Source organism: Eulemur rufifrons, chromosome 11 (assembly GCF_041146395.1).
Source record: "Eulemur rufifrons isolate Redbay chromosome 11, OSU_ERuf_1, whole genome shotgun sequence".
Taxonomy (NCBI): Eukaryota; Metazoa; Chordata; class Mammalia; order Primates; family Lemuridae; genus Eulemur; species Eulemur rufifrons.
Genome location: NC_090993.1, coordinates 11,115,050 through 11,139,300, shown reverse-complemented (window position 1 = coordinate 11,139,300; position 24,251 = coordinate 11,115,050). Strand labels below are relative to the sequence as shown.

The following is a 24,251-nucleotide window of genomic DNA, read 5'->3' as shown; positions in this document are numbered from 1 at the left end:
CTTTTTCCGTAGTATTGATCACATTATATTAACATTATTTACATTCATTTACAACCTCCCACTGAAGAAATGAGCCCTTGAGAACAGCGATTGATTTGATGTAGCCTCCTTGTTATCTAGCACACAAGGGCCCAAGGAGGTCCATCTACATGAGATGGAGCAAATGAATATAAATGAACTGTCAGTCCTCATCTTCAGCTTAAACAAAATAAATCTGCAATTTGTTTATTTACTCATAACAAAATTTATTATTGTAAACTGTACGTAGAATAACTACTTTGACATATTTTATATCTGGAGACTTTCATATTAAAACCTCTGACTTATTTTTTTAAAGGCAGAGAAGACAGATGACATAACAGGGAATTTATATTTCTTAGTGCTATGATTTCCTTACCTGTGTTTTAATTTCACTGAGGAAAAATTTGACGTGGTGAATTAGGTAAATTTCTGTGGTGGTCGTGCACAGAATGTAAAATTAAGGTTGCAGCCATGGTGCATGTTTAATATATGCAAATATTTAGCTATTTGCCTTAAAACATTTATGGTTGAAACTTTCTGAATTATTTATATTCTCACGAGAAAGAAAAATCTCCAAGGAGGTAACAAAACATGGAGGAATAAATTAACGGTATTGGGAACAGCCAAGTGCTATGAGGGGTAGAGAACGTTCTCCATGCATAAAGGACAGGAGTATGATTCGGCTTCGGGAGAAAGGAAGTCTCTCCTCCATCTCTATTTCGAGTGGGAGCGATGACACTGAACAACATATTACCCCCCAAGGAGCACACGGCTGCATGAGAAAATGGTGACATGGAAACTCTTTGGTCTAGGCGAGAGGTGGGCAAACAGGAAGGCTCCAGCCTGGGTGAGATTTAGTAGGAATTAAACTGCCCCCTCATGAAAGAAACACTGGGAATTTGGCACAAGTCAAACACTACAATGGCGCCCACAGCAGGATCAATGAATGTCACAAGGAGAGACACTGTGACTTGCAAATTTTCAGACCACAAGGTGCTGTTTTGGGTCCCCCCTACACCACACACACACCTGGGCATTGAAACTCTTTGTAGCTTTTCGATCAGAACCTTACTATTAATATGCACTAATTTCACGGAAGACAAATGGAAGTAGGGAGATGTTTCTTCTAGCTCCGGGTAATTAAATTTAAACAAAGTGACATAATAAGTAAAAAGACTGGGGAAAACAAACTGGTAAGTGACTGAGAAAGAACAGGAAAACACACAGAACACAAAACAACAGGCCAGAGTTATCCACAGCAGCTAAAAGAAAATTGTTCTGGAATGTAGTAACTAGGTATGTCATCCTTCCAAAAGAGGGATTGACTGGTAGACTTGGTATTTACAAAGTTAATGGGGAAATACCATAATAAGAGGCATCACTATTATTCTGGTGCATTATGTAGTGGTGAGAAGCATGGACTCAAGCCAATGTACACAGATTTGAATACCAGTAAGTTTTTAGCAAGTTCCTTAACCTCTCTGTGCTCCCATGTCCACATCTGTGAAACGGACACAGTAATGGTACCTGGGGAGGGGAGTGTTGTGAGGAGCAATATATATAAGGCATTTGGAACTGGGCCTGGAGCAGTCATGCTATGCAAGCACCTGCTACTATGTTATCGTTGTAACAAAGTAACATAAAAGGCAAATGCGATAAAGATCGACAGGGAAGAATTACAGATATGCTTCTTAAGCAGAGATTAAAAATTAGACATAAAAGCTAGGGAAATGCTAAATACACAATACTAATCAGAGAAGAATTCAGGGGAGGTATCTATGATGACATGGAATCAAAGTTAGTTATTACAATAAAATAAGGTAAGTTAGTAAATCCAGGAGAAATTAAATCAGTCTGTTACACCTTGGTGAGACATAGGCAGACCCACACAGACAAAGTGAGGAAGCCAAGTAGGCAGAACTGCGGAAGGCTTTGCGTACTTGACACAACAGGAGAACGCAGCCAAAAACACAGTGAAAGTTTATTCAAGTAGACACAGGGTTTAAGAAATGCTAAAACAAGGCAGAAAACTCCCAGAGTTGACAGGAGTTCCTTCTCGCGGCACTAACAGTGTAAGAAAAACATGCAAGTAAAGTAAGCAGCAATTAGAGATAGCAGAAGACATGGTCCGGCGAGCTCCATGCTGGCAAAAGATCCAAGGAGTTTTGGAGTGTTTTTGGGGGGTTTTTTGTTGCTATGCTGCAATGGTGAGGCTGTAAGAGAAACAATCTGAGTTATGTGTAACAGCTAATCTATGCCTAGGCCTGTGCATTTGAGAAGGTTCTGTAATGGCACACATCTGTCGTTTTAGTCCACTATTTTTTTTTTTTTTTTTTTGAGATAGGGTTTCACTGTGTCATCCAGCTAGAGTGCAGTGGCCCAATCATAGCTCACAGCAACCTCCAACTCCTGGGCTCAAGCAATCCTCCCACCTCAGCCTCCCAAGTAACTGGGCACATGCCTTCGCACCTCGCTAATTTTTCTATTTTTAGTAGAGACAGGGTCTCACTCTTGCTCAGGCTGGTCTCAAATACTCCTGATCTCAAGCGATCCTCCCACCTCGGCCTCCCAAAGTGCTAGGGTGTGAGCCATCATGTCCAGCCTATTCCACCAATTTAAATTAAACTAACAATCAGTGATAAATCGTGCACTACAGGCAAGTTGTCTCCTTTTCAAGGGTGGGCACAGGTATGGGGGAGAATGAGAAAGTAGGAATGGCAGAAAGTTCTAATTTGAGCTAACTGGGAGCTTAGTTTGCTCTCTCTACCCAGGGAGGGTTGGGTCAACCTGGAACAAATAGCAAGACTTGAACAAATAATCAATATATAGCATAATTACATTTTTTCAAATGTTTTCAGTGAATTTTGCATGTCACAGTTGGAAGCACTACCAAGCAAAAGAAGAATATTTTTGGTCATTTAAAATGGATATAAATTTGAAGTCAAGAAATTGAGTTTCAGTATGAGGTAAACTGCTAAGTTTGTCTTTTAACTTTTTAAAACAAATAATTAGAGAGAAAATAAAGAGAAAAAGAAGCAACACACATTTTTCTATCTGTTAACGGGGAACTAACTCATGAAATAAATACGAGCTACCCTAAATTGAGTTTCCATATCTCACCCAAATAGAGAAAGAAAAATGCACTAAATTGATACCAATATTAAAATATATAAGGGCTTAAAAACAACACACGTAAGAGATGCGGTCTCAAGCCACATTGGGAAAACACAACTGCATATGCTTCAATTTTTTTATAATAATTCTGAGGCTAAAGAAGAAAATAAGCTCATTAAATCCTGAGCTCACATAAAGCTGAGACAGAGAGAAAAAGTGACAGAGGTTAAGATTAAAATATAATGGAGTTTTGCAAAAGTAGGAAAAGGAGAGAAATTTAATAAAAGTGGAAGTTAGTGAAGATAAAGGTGTGTCACATTGCTATTCACATATGGAGTGATGGAATATCATGCATGGATCCATGAGTAAAATAAAGAGACCTAGGGTATTTTGTTGGAAGACAAGATGAATCTGAGCCAAAAGTTCCCTGGGATAAATTAGCTGCAATAAAGCACATAAAATGAGCAATGTAATTATAATGTACTATGCAGCCTTAATTAGGCCTCTGATAGTTTGCTGCCTTCAATTTACGGAGCCATGATTTATAAAAGACAGATGAACTAGAGAAGTTAAAGGCTAAGTTAAAAGAAAAGAGAATGTCAATTAAAGGCAGTTCGTGATACAGCAGTCATCTAACAATATTAGAAATTTTATTCTATACAAATATTTATTTGCATAAATTGCCGTATCTCAAAAGCTAACAGAGTGCTTAATGCCAGACAGGAAATCATTACTATGTTAAGATATTCTTATCTTGCTACTGATGCTCATGGTTTGTGGGTTTGGAGTTTTTTGGGGTTTGTTTCATTTATTCACTCTTTCATCACTGAGCACATCAAATGGGGCACTCTCTGTGTTAGGGCCTGGGTATGAGAAAAATGAAAAACAAAACTGCTATCATTCCTGCTCTCACGGAGCTTACAGACCATACAAAGTCAAGCAGAAATTCATTATTTTCCTGTGACTTTAAAAGAATGACCTCTAAGCTGCTTAGCCTCAGATTCTTCACCTGTAAAATGGAAATTATAACAGAACCTATCTTACAGAATAATCGTGGAAGTCCAGGGAAGTAATGTCTATGACATTGTCAGCACAGTGCCCTAAATTCATCTAAGATTTCCTTGGCCACACAATGGAAAACTATGCAGTCATTAAGATGTTCAAAAATCTAATGTCTATGTGTTACCCTACGACATGTCAGTATCTGCAGAAATGCTGACAGATGTAATTAATTGCTCTTAAGCCCTTTAAATAAATGCTTAAAAGTCATCTACATTGGAGCATTTTTAAGGCAGATCCTCTAGATAAATACAGATTAATCAGTTCCTCAAAAAGATACTTAACTCAAAGCAGAAATTCTTTATTAAGAACTATGATTTGGGGCAGACAAGTAAACTGATCATAGCATCTGCCTGAGCTTGACATCAATTTTAAAAGTTCTCCCACAGAAAGACAAACCAAGGGCGTTATTCCCAATAACCACAAAGGTTTTATAGAATAACCTAATTCTGATACTTAGCAAGTGTGGAATGCCAGAAGGAGAAACGTTATGTCATAGATTGATGAAAAGCACTATTCCAGATAGGGTATGACATGCAGAATGGTTTGTCATCCTGAAATCTATCAGTATGTGCAGGGCAAAGTACAACTTCAAAATGCATTTAAAAGTGGATGTATTTTTAGAAAGCTAAGCAAATCGCTTCAGACCTGAGAGTATCAGAAAGTACTACCAGGGGAAGTTAAAACACACTGTGATTCAGTGAAGAGCAGTATTTCAAATCATTCACTTACTAAGTCTGCATTGTGCAGTGTGGCTTAGGAGAGCCAACGTGAGAGGCATGCAGAGCTAGTTAGCTGGGTTAGGAAGCTGGAGATCACTTCCACTCTGAAATTCGATGACTTCCTGTCAACCGAGTTTGCCTATTTACACTCGAGGGTTATTATATTCCCTCATCACATTAGAAGGACACGACAGAGCACATTCAATCCTTTGCCTGCCCACGGCCCCCACCCGAGAGGCACCATCTATCATGAAGGGAAAGAGCATGAAATTCGGAGCCACATGGCTGGGGTCTAAGTCCTGCCTCGGCAGCTTGCGTGCCTCATGCAGCCTTGCAAAAGCAACTTCACTGTGCCGCACGTCTCCATCTGTGAAATGGCAACACTAGTAATAGTCACTTCTGCTATAGTTTGGATATAGCTTGTCCCCATCAAATCTGACGGTGAAATCTGATCCCTAATGTTGGAGGTGGGGCCCAGTGAATGGTGTCTGGGTCATGGGGGTGGATCCCTCCTGAAGAGATTAATGCCCTACCTGGGGAGGGGGGTGTGAATGAGTTCTCATTCTTAGTTCCCATGAGAGTTGGCTGTTTGTATTGTGTGTGTGTGTATATATATATATATATTTTTTTTTTTTTTATAGGTTCTTGCTCTGTTGCCCAGAGTAGAGTACAGTGGCATCATCATAGCTCACTGCAACCTCCAACTCCTGGGCTCAAGGGATCCTCCTGCTTGGACTACAAGCATGAGTCACCATGCCAAGCTAATTACTCTTAGTTTCTTGTAGAGATGGGATCTCACTATGTTGCTCAGGCTGGTTTTGAACTCCTGGGCTCCAGCGATCCTCCTGCCTCTGCCTCCTGAAGGGCTGGTATTATAGGTGTGAGCCATCGCGACTGGCCAAGGGCTGGTTGTTTAAAAGAGCCTGCCACCACCCCTCTCTCTGATTTCCTGCCTCTCTCACCACGTGATATCCACACAACCAGCTCCCCTTCGCCTTCCGCATGAGTGGAAGCAGACCGAGGCCCTCAGCAGACGCAGATGCCCAATTCTGAACTTTCCCAGATATCAGAATCCTGAGCCAAATAAACCTTTTTTCTCTATAAATTACCCAGCCTTGGGTACTCCTTTATAGCAACACGAAACAGACTAAGACAACTTCATAAAGCTATTATGAAGATTAAATGAGTTAATACGTTTAAAAGGCCTGGAACAGTGTCCAACACATAGGAAGGACTGCACAAGTGCTGGCTACTATTATGCTTTTCCATCTAAAATTCTCCATACCATATCTTAGCAATGTTAACATGGGAAAATCTTGGTTTTAATAAAAAAAAAAAATCTTGTAGCTATCAACCACTAACTACAAAAGAAAAAGGGGCTAGGTTCATATTGCGGTATTTTTACTCACTTAATTTAATGAGCACATACTTAGTGTTACCAAGAGTCCTCTGAGGCAGGCAGCCTTCCAAGCCCCATTTACAGGTGAAAAGCCTGAGGCACAGAGGGGCTAAGTGACTTGTTCAAGGTCATGTAGCTCTAAAGGATAGAGCTGGAATTGGAATTTAGCCAGCATGGCTATAAAATCCATACCCGTAACCTCTGCTTCTCCTTAACAAAGTAGAAAAGAAGATAGAGGAAAATGATTTAAAAACGAGCTTCCATTTTTGACAAGTTAGTCTTGGCAGGGATGAGCCCTCTTTTTGATGATGAAATGGTAGGAAACTTTTTTTAGAGAACCAGGGACTTGGGACAGGCTTCATTACCCACAATTAGGCTCTCATATCCCACCGGGCTGACGACACCCTGAGACCTACCATTGGTCATCTCTCTCCAGAGAAGGCGCACTTGGTAGGTACCAAAGCAGCTGAGCCAATGTCTATCCAGACTACATTTACTGCATGACCCTGACCCCGACCCTGACCCTGACCCTGAGGGGAGTGCCCGGACCGCGGTGCATCCCTGCCTTGGTACTCAAGATGGAAGATTTGGATGGGTGGTCATTGGCTTCCTTCTTTTGACTACTGTGTTCAAACAAACATGCTCCCATTTTAAAAGCTTAGGTACTGAAAGGGCGGTCAAGAGGCAAGTTGGCTTGAGAAGACTGGACTGAGTTACTCACAATGCAGACAAGCATCTATGAACTCAGTCCCAGACAGAGGCTTTAAGTCATGACACAGTATAACTCAGATAGGTCAAGGACACTCAAGCTTAACTGAACGCAAGTGACACAATGCAATTACTTGACCAAAGGTGATGCTAAAAATATTTAATAACCAGAATGGCATGAGCAAAACCCAATCAAACCAGACAGTGGCAATAAATAGTTATCTCTCAGTTTCTTAAAAGCTGAAACTTGCACATTCTGCCTGTGACAATTGAAACATCAGCTCGGTACCCAAAGGACACTAGAAACAGGCCAGGTGGAATGCAGAAATCACTGCTTATGATCTTGTTTTCTAATAAGCAGCTTGCTCTCAAGTGAGCCCTCACTGGATTCTGTGGTTTTCCTGAGACAAGACTTCCTATTTTATTCCCCTGGCAAACCTGGGTCTTGTGGACCACCACCTGGAGGGCTGTGTACCGGGGGAAAAAATAAAATCGGCAAAAAGTGGGGAACAAGCGCAGGTGGCTGGTATCCTACCTCCCAACCAACCTGTAGGAAGTCGCTAGTGTCACCTGAATTGTTGTTATTATTGCAATCTGATAGTTGTGATTTCTGCATCACTAACAGTGGATCTCCAACAACATCCTGGGAGTCCATGCTCTTTCTAACTCAATTGTGCATACCTAAGTAAACGTCAAGGAGGAGGAGTCCCTGGCACACTTGATTCTAGAACAGATTATTCCACAGCTTACAGATTTTTCATCTTTGAAAACTGATGAGCTTATATTCTGCAAGAAATATGTTATGATAACCTTGGAAGCTTTAAACTGTCCTATTTCTAGGTACCCAAAGTTGTGTTGTATGTGAGCACGAAGTTTTGGCATCTGGAGCGCACTCAAGGACTCCTCAATTAGACTTAAACCCAGAGGGGACATTGTTCAATGGCACTTACTACTAAGAGTGGGAAAGAACTGGCAGGAATCCCAAAGAAAGACCACCTCCATCTCTGCAAAAGCGTGCGGGGAATGGACTACACAAAAAGTAAGACTCAGAAAACGTCTGCAGCCTCCCCGCAAGCTGACTACATTTAGGCAGCTCTCTCTTGGCCCCAGACAGCATTTCAAGTACTCAGCACACCCTAAAGAAAAACCCAGCCTTCAAAGGTACATCAACTTAATCACTGTACTCGCTCGTACCAATCTTTTGTCTTTTCAATTAACTCTGGTCCAGAAGACAAAGTCACTAGTCACACATAAACGTGGGACAATATGTAATTTATCTTTCATTTCCCTAAGGAATTCAGGGTGGCCATTCGTATAAACTGATCAGATACTCTACTATAGTGACAGGTGTCACCAGTGTTCTCGTCACAAAATATAAGTATCTGAGATGATGGATATGTTAATTAGACTTATTTAGCCATTCCCTGTTGTGTATATATATCATGATATCACTCTGTACCCCCCAAATATATAAAATTATAATTTGTCAACTTAAAATAAAATTTTACCTGCAATATTTGACCAACTTCCCCAAAACAAAATTCTAAATTCAGTCCTTTTAACCTCAAACTAGCTTTTAATAATAGAGCAAAGATGAGTAAATTCACACCTAGTGGGTACAACACACACTAACTAGGTGAAGGGCACACGTAACTTTGACCCAAACTGTACAAAAGCAAATTATGTAACCAAGATATGTGTACCCCCGTAAAATTCTGAAATAAAATAAAAATAATAATAATAATAATAGAGCCACTAAAGGTCCAAGAGAAACTTATTAGGCTTACTGGTATATTAAACCATGCAGGAAACATTGTCAGTTATGAAATGGTATTTGATTTTCTTTGGGTTGTGTTTGTATAAATATATTATCTGTTGTAAAACTATATAAGATTCCTAAAATTCTAATATGCCTTATTATCAATAATTATATATGCCAAATTATTGTATGCCACAGAAATAACCATATCTTTTTAGCATCTTTAACCCTGACTATTCTAAGATCTTTATCATCCACAATTATTATTTTACTTTAATTCTTCTCAAACAATAGTTTATAATCAGCTATAGGCCGAGATATGCTTCTTTAAGAAAATGTCATGGAAAGAACTAAAATATTTTCTATGACTTTTTATTTAAAACATTACTGATTCTCTTGCTTTGTTTTCCAGAGTCATGACAAGCGTTAAGTAAACAGCCAAGTTTACCAGGATTTACATCCTGGATATCTCCAGGATTTAAAACTACTGAATCCTGCTGGGTCCAGCCTATTATTCACTGCCAAAGCCCTGCAACTAAAACTACAAGCATCCTCCCTCTAGGCCCAGGGGAAGGGGCGTGTGAGGTTGCAATTGCCAATATCGAGGGATGGAATCGGTTCAGAACCTCCAGATCAAGGATGGGCACCCAGAAGCCTAAACAAACACTAACCGAGAGACTTTCCGGGCCACGTGGTCCAAACATCCATCCCAACCACAAAGAATTTCCTGCTTCCCATAGATTTAGAGCTTCCTAAGTATAATTGTTCTCAGCTATGGGGTTTATGCAAATAGATACAATAAAAAATTATCAGCTACCTTAGGATAAATCACTAAAGAGTCTACAAGTCTGCAACTAAACCCAAGAATATAGTAGCTTACCCCTTATATTTAATAGATAAATTAATTTTGTAACCTTGCCTTTGACATTCCTGGAAGGTTTTAAAGGGTCAATAAGTGCCTGTCCACCTCCAGTCCCGATGGCCTAGAACATTTAATTGGCTGTAAGCCCTTTTGGCTATGAAGTCCTCTTGGCCACAGGAATCCCACGGAAGGCCTGGATGGACCTGGGGCAGGTAGCCACACCACCCCGGAAAAGATGGGACAAAGTAAGAGTTTGGCCATCAGTATTGTCTCTGGCAGATCTTGGCCGAAAGGGATAAATTGTGAACTAAAATAAAATCTTAAGCCCCCCAGCTGACTGAATGGACCCCTCTTTGCCAAGGGGACCCCCAAAATACCCTAAACCTGAGCTGCTGGCCAGGGGAAGGTAGGTCATGCCGCCTCCTGTCTTGGAGATGTCCTTTGTGACTCACTAACAGGCCTAAGGCTATACTCACTTAAACCACACAAAAGCTTAAACCACAAAACCACAAAGCTTAAATCACACCTGTGGGTCACCCATTTACTTAACAGATCACATGAGTCTGGGTATTCGAATGTCCCTTGGCTTATCTGATCAGCAGACTTCCTTAACTTAAAACATTCCAAGGCTTTGGATAAAGCTTCATTTCTTTAACCAATAACCAATCAAAGAATCTTTAAACCCACTATAACCTGTGACTCCCTGCTTCAAGATGTCTTATCTTTTGGGGCCAAACCAACGTATACCTTCCAAGTATTGATTTATGCCTTTATGAGTAATTCCTGTCTCCCTGAAATGTATAAAATTAAACTGTAACCCAACCACAGTGAGTCCACTTGCTCAAGGCTTCTTGGGCATGGCTCCAGGCCATGGTCCTCAAAATTGGCTCAGAATAGACCTCTTTACATTAAAAATAAATAAATTAATTAATTTAATTAAACAAAAAAGCCCTTGGTGATTATAATCTGCCTCCCTATCATTTCTGTTGCTGCTTCCACCGTAAATGACTGATTCCCACCCCCAATTTTTCTTATTTCCCAGTTCTGGGGCCTCAGATCATTTCTCACAGTGGTACTTATAAATGTAAATATAACTGAGGAATTTTAAGAGTGTATCACAAGAGGGTCCGGAGAAATGAGATCAAAAGAAAGTCCATGAGAGCCTGCTTAGAAATTTCAGAGTTTAGAATAAAGAGAAAGAAAAATGATCCTTAAAACAAGAGAACATCACATCCATATAATTACCCATATTTAAATTCCATTAATAATCTCATACTCAGTAAGAATCTGTAGAGCAAAGCATAGTGGGGTGGTTTAGAGCAAGGATACTGGCGCCAGAGTGCTGGGTCCGAGAGCAGGGTCTGTCTTGGCTCAGCCATTGGATTTCTCTGAGCCTCAGGTCCCCCATCTCCAAGACGGGGACAATAATAGTACCTACTCCATATGGTTGTTATGAAGATACAATGATTCATATTCATAAAGCACATAAAACAGTACCTGGCACATAATCACTTATATTAAAATGAGATCTGTGCCCCTAATGATTTCAGATAGATTCTTACACAGTTGCCTTGCTGTAGATACGATGTCGTAAGAGACCTGTTATAAACAGGGTATTTAGCTGCAAGTAAGGAAAAGTCCTATTGCCCTGTATTAAACTTGGAAGGGGCCACGAAGTCAATGGCATGTTAGTTTCAAACCATCAACCACGCAGATTCCTTCCATGGTCGGCTCCCCACTCTTTCCTTCCTGTGTGGCTTTGTCTCTTATCCTGGCTGGGTGCTGACCACTAGTTACTGCATCTTTATTCCAGGCAAGAGGATTGAGGCAAGACCCCGGTCTTTCTCCTAGAAAGGCTTTCTTTGGGAAGCAAAGCTCTCCAAGGGCCAGGATGGGGCAACAGGGTACCCTCAGTCTTAACTGAGGATAAGGTTTTGAGAATTTTGCTTTTTAGCTTCTAAAACTAAAGAAGGCAAGGGAGGAGGGCTTGGTCTGAGGGTGCTGAATCAGCCAACATACACAATCCTCCTCACAAACATTAAAATCTTTCTGATTTTATGAATAGGTATTCACTCTGCCTGGTCCCAGGAATATATAAAAAATTGAACTGGAAAAGCTTTAGGTAAAACCTGTTACCTTGTTAGATAACTGAATCTGTTTGTGTTAAACCCCTGCCCAACAGGCAGGGTTATACATATTCCTTCCGGGGCTCGCACACACGTGCCGGCTGGCTGCCAGCAGACAGGGCCGACTGTAGGTAGCTCAGCCACCTGGACCTCAACTCCCTGAGCACCTCGACTCTAGCTCTGTCGTTTGGCTTCTCCTTACACATCTTTTTTTCCATTCCATATGCAGGAGCTTCTTTTTCCTCATTATTGGCAACAGAAGTGACTGGATCTAGGATTCATGACACTCTGAAAACATATTTGAAAATAAATCAAAGCAATGTTGGAAAGATATTTCTGCTTTGCAATAACATTAGGGAGAGGTCTGTTTATGGACCATTTAAATATAGAGGTGATTCTTGTAATTATCAGAGACTCCCTTGGTTCAATTTCAGTGGCAGGATGTAAAGAGTAGTGGAGGCAAAGCAAAGTGGAAAAAAAAGAAAAAGAAAAGGAACGTGAAAAACAAAACTGGTGTTAGTGGTCATCAGACCCTTCATGTGATCCTTGAACCTTTGAGTCTAATCATTGCTTCCCATTTGTCTATTTGTAGCATAGGTTCTGACACCCAACTCCTCACTCCTAGAGAACTTAGTGCTTTACCCTTTCCTTTTGCAAATTCCAGTTCCTTGGTTACCAACGTGAATAGCTTGGGTCTATCTTTCCACATCCTACGCATGTAGAGACATATATACATATCACATGGGATTTTTTTTCCCTTCTTTCTTTTCTGACTGTCTGCCTGCCTTGTCTTTCTTGCCCTTTATTTCTTTTTTACAAAAATACATTCCATCACACACATTCTACAAATGAATTTTCGCTTAATAATATATCCTAAATATGTCTGAGGATATAGATCTAAACAATTCTTTTAAATATCTATAACATATTTGAAAATGTTATTGGGATATAATTAACCTATTATCCTATGGATCATCACTTCATTTCTAATGTTTCCTTTCTAAAAACAATCCAAGACATTTTCTGGTTCCGGAAATGGCAAACTAGGTATTACAGACCGATCCTCAATCAAAACAACCAAAAGAGTAGGACAAGACACACACACACACACACACACCCCCATATCTATACCTGTCTGAAGGCACTAGAGACTTGCCGAGCCAGTAAAGACTAGAAGGTTCTAGATTCCAGGAAAATAAATTAGCCCACTTTTGCCTTATTTTGCACTCAAGCATTTTCCAGTTTGAATCTACATGCTAACAAGCTGAGGTGAGTGTATGTTCAGCAATCTCAGAATTATTATAGAGAGAAAATAAAACGGTGCATACATAAGTACTCAGTAAATAACAAAGCACAACTGGAATAAATTATACACATGTACATGTGCATATCACTATTATTACTATCTCCAAAAACTAAGCAACGCTCTACTTCCTCTGGGGAAAGAGTAATTCATCAGAAGCATAAGTGTAACTATGGTAGAGAAAATTGTTTTGTGAAATACATTTTAGATACTTACAAACCAGGAGGCTACAAGGTACAGCGAACATATTTTAAGCCTGATGCTAAGGAGCTAGGGTTTAATCTTGGCTGTAACGGTAAGTAATTCCAGCATCTCAAATCAGTCATTTTAACTGTTCTATGCCTCAAATTCCTTTCCTCTAAAATAAGAATGTTAAATTAAATATTCTCTAAGGGTTCCCCCTACTCTTGACTTTCACTACGCTTTCTCTGAGCACAGGGCTTCCATTTTAAGCAGAAATGCCTGCAGTCAACGGCTTGATGGGAAAAAGACAATTGCAAGTAACAACTTGTAACCAAAGGAATTGTGCCTGTAACTGACCATGATGAAGACTCTATAATAAACACTGGACTCTACTTGGCGGACCTGAAAGGATGCTCGCTCTGTTCTTTCCTTCTCTCTCTCCTTTTTTGTTGTGAGCATTTTGCTGTGCAGTTGATTCATGTAGCATGGACGCTCTGCTTTGAAGGCTGCCCTGTGCCTCTCTCTTTCCAGATACTCACTGGGGCCAGGAAAAGGTATATATATATATATATATATATATATATGTAGCCTGCCAGTGATTCTGGCCACTTGGACCCAAGAATTTATCCACTTTTGTAATCTATGCCGTCATCTTCTTACCACTTATTTGATCATTTTTTCCTCCTACTAATTATTCATTTTTCCTTGTTTAATATATTCTGCAATTAATGCACAATTACTCATATTGCTATATTTTTAATGCCCTCATCTCATAATTTTGGTGCTTTTTTAATTACAACGATCTCCAGTCTCTATATTATTTCTGCCACCCAACAGTCTAGCAGTGCCTTAGAACTCCCTGTGACTCCATTTTTTCTTCCTCCAATCTAAAATGCCAAAATTTTGCTCTGTGACTTAAAACTACCCTCTCTGACTACAATCATCTGTTCTTCTGTGTCTCTATTCATTCAATTCCAACAAACCTGTCCCTGACTGTATCTTTATCATGCAAAAGTCATAGAATTCTTTTGTATGCACAGTAGCATTTTTTAAGTGAATTCAAACATCCATTCATTTATTCAACAGATACTAATAAACACCTGTAGGTGCCAGACAGCACTATACATTCAGAGAAAACAAAGATGAATTAAATCATACCCCTACCTTCAAGAAGTTCACTACTATAGAAGGAGACTGAGAGGAAAGACAAGCAACGTTAGAGGGTAATAGTGCTGTCAAAGGACAAATAATGAAATAATGTGCAACAGAGAAGGAGCCACAGATTCCGTTTAGGTGTCACCGAGGGTGTCACTGGAGGGGGTTCAGGCCCGCCTGGCAATCACTGATACGTCTCCACAACCCCAAAATAAAACTAACATACTCATTAGAGATGTGCATATCAGGTTGATTGTCTATAACCACCTTACTCTGATACAGACCCTTGATGAGTATTTACGAAATCCCTTTTAAATAAAATATTGTGCTATATGATTTGGGAAACTCATTTTTCCCAAATCTGTCCAAATAATCTTTTGAACACAAGGGGAAAAAATGAGAATTCCAAACTGATCTTTTTGTGTGTCGAATATATCAGGAGTAATCAATTTTGAAAAAGAGTAAAGAATTCTAGCTCTTTCGCGGTTTTTAGGACTTCATAACTAGACTTTAAAAAATAGATATATAAATGGGCAGGATACTGTTAGATTGCTATTCAAAAATGACTAATGAAAATACTAATGATTTTATCAATAATTAAACTGTTAAAAGGAAAACACTCATATTACACCACTGATCGTTAGAGTCAAAGTTATGTCTCTTTTTTTTTTTCCAGAGATGTAATCTTGCTGTGTTGCCCAGGCTGGAGTGCAGTGGCTATTCACAGGCACGATCATGATACATCACAGCCTCACACTCCTGGCTCAAGTGATCCTCCCGCCTTACCCTCCCGAGCAGCTGGAACTACAGGCATGTGCCACCACACCCGGCTAATTGTTTTTTTCAGTTTTGTAAAGGACAGGATCTCACTATGTTGCCCAGGTTGGTCTCAAACTCCTGGCGTCAAATGATCCTCCCGTCTCAGCCTTCCAAGGAATGAGGACTATACGCACATGCCACCATGACCAGCTCAGTGCGTTTTTATGTCTTAAAGAACATGGAACAGAAGAAAACAGAAATAATGTATTATACTAAGGAGAAAACTGGCAAACGTACCAGAAGAAGCTTCCAGTCTTTCCAATCTGCTAATCAACCAGTCGAGGGAGCCGGAAAATTGAGCACAGTTTTTACGATTTCCTCTAATTAGGGCCGCTGCAAAAGAAGAAGCAGGTTTCACATTTATGTGATTTTCCAGCTCAAAACTTAAGGTATGCTAATATAATAGTAGCCCTAAAATATTAGATCAAGAACAAAACATCTTCGTGTTACATCTAAAACGTATGTAAGCGTATATATACTTACATATACAAAACTGAGACATTAAAAGACAAATTGATATTTATTAATGAGGACTGATAAAACCACTGCTCATTAGAAGGAATATAATTTCAGGAAGTAACATTTCACATTGGGAGGTAACAATGAAGGGTAACGGGAAAACCAGTGTCCTGGGAGTTCCCTCACTTGGGTTCTAATACCTATTGCTTTTAATTAGCCAGGAGATTAAATTATTCCATCTCTCTTGAGCCCAATTTTCTCACCTATATAATGAAGAAGTTAAGAGTACATCAGTTTTCCTAACAATGTATCATAATATACTTGGATACGTAACTAGTAATTATAACTCTAACAGGCATACAGAGATATATATCTAAGTGTTACATTTAAAAAAAGGATGAGAGTGCCAATGGCCAGTAAGTTTGAAAACATTTTTTTCGACCTCTTCTTCCCATTTGGAGATTCACAATGCATATCAAAGACTCTTGACACTTTCTGCAGTAAAGAAACCTATTCTAACTTGGCTTAGAACTAGTGTTTTCTACACTTCTTTGACTAAAGAACCCAACTTCTACAAAATTCCTATGTGACTATTTATAATCTCTTTCCACCTAGTTTATACACTCAATTTTAAATTTTAAATTTTTCAAAATCATTCAGTTCTTTCAAATCAAGTCTGGTAAATATTTTACACGAATTCTACTCTTACCAAAAGATTGTTCAGAAAGCATAATTGCTTGCAAAGGGTTGGCAAGATTTTTTTCAATAATATGGTATTTAAAGGGAGAAAGATGTCGCCACAAAAAAAAAAAAAAAAAAAAATCACTATTTAAAATGTGGTAGCACTAGGAAGCAGTTTGAAGAAGTGACGTTTGAGGTTATACTGCTTGTTTACCTCTACGTTACAAGCAGCAGGAAGGAAACCTTGCAGAGTGTGCAATTAAACTTAAAGACAACCTGCACATTTTCAATTTCCATAAAATGAATGAATGAATGAATGTTGAGGGTAAGAAAAGAAACACAGACAGAAAAGACAGGAAGGCTTCTATCCCTACAATGGCGTAAGACGACCTCTTTTGTGACTAGAGCCTCCACGACACTTTTGCAAAGATGACAGGATGATGACTCAATTGCTTAGGTTCCCTCTGACATCACCAAAATGAGTGGTTAAGTTTAAGAGTAGTTTCTACCTCCTTATTTCTTTCATTGTCTAAGATGTATTAATTTTAAAATCAAATAGTACAATAAAGTTACTTTCTTTTCAAAATGAAAAGGGAGAACAATGCCATCCGTGTCTGTAGTGGCCATCATCACGAGATGTCTCAGAGCACCATTCTCATCCCCAAAGTGCAACGGCAACTCTAACCTACATGGTGTGTTGAGATACAAAAACAGACTCAAGGTAACTGTCCTTTCCTTAATTTGAGACAAGCAAGCTAAACCTTAAAATATTCCTTAATTGCTGCCTAATTGGACATAAAAACTGAGTTAAGACCTTTCATCTTCCATACATCACTTTTTTCCACATATATTTAAGAAACGTTGATGTGAATGTATCAGGGACTATGGCTGACACTGCGAATACGAGCTGAAATAAAGTGGGAATATAATACAATGTCTTGCAAGTCTTCTATTATATTTCAAGCTCTTTTAGATCATATACTCTGTCTTACTACTCCTTTGCATGGTGCCTGAAATTTAATAGGTATGTTATTAATATTTCTTAACATGAATAAATGAATAAATAGCTTCCAGTCTCCTGGAATATCAGTGGTTAAATAACTATAGTACAATTTAATATATCAACATTTTGATCCTAGCACTTTGGGAAGCCGAGGTGGGAGGATCACTTGAGGCCTGGAGTTTGAGGTTACAGTGAGCTATGATGACACCACTGCACTCTAGCCTGGGTGACAGAGCAAGACCCTGTCTCAAAAAAAAAAAAAAAAAAAAAAAAAAAGAAAGAAAAAAAAACAACATTTTCAACTAAGGTCTTAACAAGGAAATGCTAATTCACTGAACCAATTTTATGGACATTAATAATTAAATCCCTAAACTTTTATCCAATCAGAATATGAAATGCATGTAATATTGGCAATTGAAAAATTATTTTTGAAAAAATACACTATTCTGCATTTCTTTACTTTTTAAAAATTTAATTTCATCATGGTAAGAACTTATTCATCTTGCTTAACTGAAACTTTATGCCCCTTGATTAGTAACTTCCCATTCCCTACCCCTAAAGCTCTGGAAACTACCATTCTACTCTTTGATTCTATGAATTCAATTATTTTAGATACTTCATTTAAGTGGAATCATATAGTACTTGTCTTTCTTATTAGTATCAAAATATCCCCTAGGGCTCCATGCTTCAGTGTCTTTAAACTCTGAGACTCAACATTTTACAAAAGACTCAAAGAATCTGAGAATTACAAATGCATTTAGATTTAAAGATATTCTAAGAAAATCCCTATACTTTTAAAATTTATTGAACAAATATTAATTACCTACTTAGTTCAGACATTGTTCTAGATGCTAGAGATAGAGCAAGAAATCAAATACCCGCCCCCGTCTTGGAGCTTACAGTCCAAGCCAGGAAGTACTAAGTGAACAGGCCCTAACCAGCATAGACAAATGAGGAGATGACAGAACTAAAATCCAGAAATATTTATTAACATTTTGAGATTAACAAGTAGATGGTCCCAAACCTCAAAAACAATTAAAAAGCAAACACAACAAAAACCCTCAAATGTTGCTGAAGAATGTTAAGAGTACAGGACCACTGAAACTTCTTGGAGAGCTTGAGGAGCTGTCTCTAGAGCTGGGGGACCCTGTAAACTGGAGTTTTAAGACTCCTGCCTGGAAGTCATCAGGGTGGGAGAAGGTAAGACTATTACCAAGTTGAAAAAAAAAAAAAAGTGTCTTATTTATAAAATGCCTTTCCAGGGTTTCCTGGAGAACAAGATGGGAACTATCTACATGCACAAGCATTAGAATAACACCTGATATGAGCACGTCTGAAGCCCACGCCTTTCTTTTCCACCTCTGGACTGCCATCCTGCACCCCTCACCTCCCGCCAGTGTTTCACAGCACTGAGGAAGATCCGTCTCCCTGAGACGCTGGGAAGACGATCTGTATGTGCAAAGATCCCTATCTGCTGTACCTTTCCAAGTCTTAAACCATTCAGAAACTGGTCACTAAGAGAGCAACGATGCATCATGTTGGTTTTATATTTTAAATCTCCAAAAATTAGTATTCAACTGCATGTTCTCACTTATACATGTGAGCTAAGCAATGGGTATGCATGGTCATACACAGAGTGACTTAATGGACACTGTAGTCTGGGAGGGCAGCAGGGGGGTACGGGATGAAAAATTACCTATTTGATACAATGTACCTTATATCAGGTGACAGGTCTATTAAAAGCCTAGACTTCCCTACTATGCAATTCAGCCATGTAACAAAAAACCACTTGTACCCCCCTAAATCTAGTTAAATTAAAAAAAAAGTATAGATAATATTACAAAGCTTATTGCATAGCTTAAGAAATAAAGCAGTATAGACACAAAGAATAAAAATAAAAGAACAAAATAGTGATCTTTGGTGTTAGAAATCCATTCTGGAGAGAATAATATATTTCCTAAAACGTCAAAGAATAAATTGGTATTGATTTTTTGCCATTTTAAAAACTTTCTTAGTTTTTTAATTTCATATGACTTTTACTCAACGTTGACAAAAAGCATGGCTATTAATGAGCTCTATTTAAGGGGTATGTGTGTGTGTGTGTGGTTTTTTTTTTTTTTTTTTTGTAGCTCTTTAGAAACAACACATAAATGTAATAAGAGAAAAAAATGAGTATTCATAGAGAGAGTTTGCCAGAGATCCATTTCTCAGGCATCTTTAGAAAATCATCCTGGCTTGCAAGCTTCCCATAGATTAATTGCGTGGATGTCAGAAAAGATGTATGAAACACGCCACAGCAATGCTTCTCAAACTGTGAGTATCGGTGTCTCTAAGATCCTGTCTCCCAGATGGCAGGCTCATAAATCTACTTTGGTCATTCTCCACCTAAAACACGTATTAAATATCTCCATGTCAAATGCTAAATTGTTATAGATTCTCATTCTCGCCTTCTCCCCTTTCTTGCCCTGCTAAATAGACACCCTGAAGAAAAAAAAAAAGAAAAGCAAAAGAAGACAGTGGCTTGCTTCACACATGACCCTAAGCGAGAATCTACTATCTGTTTGGAAGAATGCAAGAAAGCTTAATGAGTCTGGAGTTGATATGTGAACCAAACTTTTTCACAGCGGAGCAAAGAAGAACAGTGAGATACATATATCTTCTAGAACTCCAACCATTGCTGCAGATCTGAGACTTTTCAAGTCCAAAGTGAAGTATATACTTAGGTGCACATGGCCATCTATCTTACAATTACAATGAATTCAGTAAAAACTACTGACACCAGATGGTTCTGAAGACTTTTCCATGTCAAAATTCAACACAAGATTGTACTCATTGATTTTTTTTCAGGTCATGAAATCAATATTCACTATAATAAAAACAAAAATCGTAAGAAATCAAAGGAATACTTAAAAACCAAAATCTCTCATAACTCTTATCTACCTGAAAAACCCCCCATTAAAACTATCACGTATATATAGGGAGAGATTCCCTTTATCTGCAGTGATATAAAATGTTCTATTTTCGTCACTCAACTGGAATCAATACGTTAGATTTTTTTCTTTTACCATCAATTATCTAGCATTAGACATAGATGTTAACTCCTTTTTCCAATTATAAAAGTAATGTTTATTAATAGATTAAGAAAAATTAGAAGTAAAAAATCAAGATCTCTCCCCCAAGAAGTAGTTACCTAACATTCTTCTGTGCATACTTTCAGAAATGTCTAATGTATACACAAGAATGTATCTTTCTCTAGATATTTTAAACTTCATACAATTAGAATCTTACTGTATTTATGGTAATTGCCTTTTTTTTCTACTTAATAGCATACCATAGAGCTGGGCAAGGTGGCTCACACCTATAATCTCAGCAACTCGGGAGACTGACACAGTAGGATCTCTTGAGACCAGTAGTTCAAGACCAGCCTGGGCAACATAATAAGAACCCATCTCTAAAAAAATGAAAAAAAAATTAGCTGGGCATGGTGGTGTGCACCTGTAGTCCCAGCTACTCAGAGGCTGAGGCAGTAGGGTACCTTGAATCCAGGAATTTGAGGCTGCAGTGAGCTATGATTGTGCCACTGCGCTCCAGCCTGGGTGACAGAGTGAGACCCCATCTCCAAAGGAAAAAAAAAATACCATACTATAGATTGACATGCTAAAAAGAGCAGCAATCTAGCCTGCTTGTTTCATACACTTTTCCAAAAGATAGATTTATCCTCATTTTCAATGATTATATGGTGTTAAATAAGGGTACTATAACTTATGTAACCAATCCCCTGTTGATAGAAAAAGTGTTTTTAATTTTATGCTATTTATAAACAATTTTACAGTGGACATACTTTTCACATTTGTGCAAATACATCACTAGAATACATTTCTTAAGGTAAGATTTCTGAGAGAAAAACATTGACATTTAAAGTTTTACATATAGTCAGACCAAGCTTTGTCTGCTTTTTTTATGACTGACACAAAAATAGCTATGTTTTTTTTTTAAATTGCATCAATTTACATTCCAAGAATAATTATCCAACATTTTCCCCAATGATGGGTATTATCAAATTGTTTATCTCTGCTAACCTAATAAGTGAAATACGATGCTTATTTATTTTAATTTGCATTTTATTTGGCATGTTGAAAATCTTTTATTTTATTTGTTATTCTGTGAACTGCCCACCTCTATCTATTGTCCGTTTTTATATTATATAATATTTCCTTTTCTTATGAATTTATGAAAACGTTATATAATTACAGAACGTGGGCCTTTGTCTTTCATATAGATGGTGTATTTTCCCAAATTCCCATCTGTTTTTAATTTTGTAACATTATTTATCATAAAACTTTTAATTTTTATATAGTCTAATGTATCAGTCTTTTGTTACTTATTAACGTACTTTAACGATAACTTGTCCCAAGATGGTCAAGACAGTACTGTAAGGATCTGCAGAGTAGATGGCTGGCTTTGCTACGCATGTTGTCTTGTCTTTCTTACTCCACCACAAGCTCGTGAGAGCAGGGACCACATCCTGGTCACCACTGTCCCTCACTGCCCAGATCACAGCATCTCCCACAGCAGGCATTGAAATAATCTTTCATGAATGGATAAAGTTTCCATTATGGTCTGACTATTTGGGTTCCCCCAAGATTCCTATGTTGAAATCTTGACCCCCGGGTGATGGCATTAGAAAGCTGGGCCTTTAGGAGGAAATCAGGTCATGAGGGTGAAGATCTTATGAAATTAGTGCCCTCACAAAGGAGACCCCAGAGAGACCCTCACCCCTTCTGCCATGTGAGGACACAGTGAGAAGATGCCATAGGTAAATCGAGACCTCACCGGACAGAGAATCTGCCGGTGCCTTGATCTCAGAATTCCTCCAGAACTGTAAGAAATAAATTCCAGTTCTTTATAAGCCAGCTAGTTTATGGCATTTTGTTATCGCAGCCTGAATAGGATAAAATGATTTCTATTGAAATCCAGATTCATTGGGTTCCAAGTCCACATTCCCCTCAACATGACAGTCTCTGTTATAAAAGGACAGCCAATCAAGAGGCCACATAAGGAATTAAGAAGCTCGGGGAAAAAAGAGACAAAAGGAAGCTTTTCTGAGGTGAGGTATTTAAATAAATAAGTGTTCAGAATTATCTGGAAGAAACAGGTGTGGGGGATTAACAAACACTCCCTTAGGGATAGCAATGTGCAAATACACAAGAATGTATACACATGAGAAGGGAAAGTAGATTTAGAATTTATGTCTCTTGCTGCATGCAATTAGTTTAAAAGTCATAAAATAATCATGTGCCTGAAAATGCTTCATATTCGTAGATATATATATAAATATATATAATTATTCTACTGCTATCCTTTTTTCAGATGTGGGTTTTGGAGGATTTCAAATTTGCCAATATTAAGTAATACCTCCATCCAATACTTTGTTAATCAAGTGGGATATAAATAATTAAGGTCGTAGGACATACACTTAAGATATATTCAAGTCTCTTTGATATGAAGTAATTCTAGATGTTCTGGAAGTTCTCGATCAGAGGAAAGGACTAGCAGGATGCAATTCAGAGAGGCTAGAGACAGAGTGAGCTAGAGCTGGCGCATTCTGAAGACTAGGCTAAGACAGGTGTGAAAAAGGTATTGGAGGGTCAATGACAATTCGTGAGGAAGTGGGTGAGGGCGCCCTGAGGACGGAAGTAAAGCCTGGAGGTGAGAAGTAGAGAAGAGTAACCAGAAATCTTACTTTATCTATTAATAAATATCATTGAGATTGTTAAGTATTTGGCTACAGGCCAGACGCTAAGGATGCAGATGTATGACACTGTGTTCAGAGAATGTGTAGAATGATGGAATGTGAAATTTTTAGTCTGGAGATAAATATAAACAAAACTTTATGACCTCCATTTTCTGATGAGGAAGCCAAGAGGCAGTGTGTATGTATCTACAATAATCATGATCTTCTGTCTTCTGTTGGCTAATCCAGAACTTTCCTCATTATATCCAACAGGCCTAAGCAGAGTTTCTTTTCTAACACATATTTTAAAGGCAAAAAAAAACAAGAAGGAAACCAGAGGTTGGAGACGAAAGTTTTACTGTGTTAACAAGGGAAATGATGATAACAAGTATACGAAAGAAGTGAGAATAATGATTAAGAAGAACAATCAAAAGCTATGCTAAGCATTTGGCAAACATTACCACATTGAAGCCACCGACAGCCTTTGAGAGGAATGATTTTTACCATTTTACAGGTAATATTGATAATAATAATAGGTGTCACTCCCTGTATGCCTGGCATTTTTCTAAGTGCCTCACATTAACTCATGTAATTGGCATAAGAACCCTAAAAAAATAGGCACTTTTATTTTTTCCACTTTGCAGGTGAGGAAACTGAGCACAAATTTAGTGACCTGTCCAAAGTCACATAAGTAGCAGAACTCGGGTTCTGAGACGCTGACCGGCAAGGAGGAGGGTCATTTTCTCAGGGGCTGTTGCCTACACGTGAAAGGTTAGGCTTTTGTGTTCCAAAAAAAGGACCTAATCAAGGAGGGATAATAGGTCCAGTGATTTTTAATAAAGTGAATTGATGACCTAATTTACCCTGCTACAGAAAAATCAATAGGAATCACTATAATGCATTTATTAATTAATTCTAACAAATATTTATTGAGGGCATACTCTGCTTAAGTACGGTGCTAGGTAGTGAATAAAAACGTTCTGATTTAGAATTCAATTCATAAAACCTTACTGATAAGTAAACTGTTTGAGTTAAGATTTGCGGTGGACACTTCAGCTCCTTGGCCGGCATTCCTGGAACACGCATCCCCTGCATGAGAGCCAGGCAGTCCGAGGATTTGATCCCAGTTTCAGGAGTGGGTCCC

At 38.5% G+C, this 24,251-nt stretch overlaps 1 protein-coding gene across 1 annotated transcript in view; it reads right to left on the bottom strand.

The window, feature by feature from the left end:
• Positions 1–24,251, bottom strand: part of RYR2 (ryanodine receptor 2) — a 467,985-nt gene that overhangs the window by 260,320 nt on the left and 183,414 nt on the right. Inside the window, exon 17 of the mRNA XM_069484586.1 lies at positions 15,468–15,563. Within this exon, the coding sequence (XP_069340687.1) occupies positions 15,468–15,563 (96 nt within the window). The remainder of the gene's footprint in view (positions 1–15,467; positions 15,564–24,251) is intronic.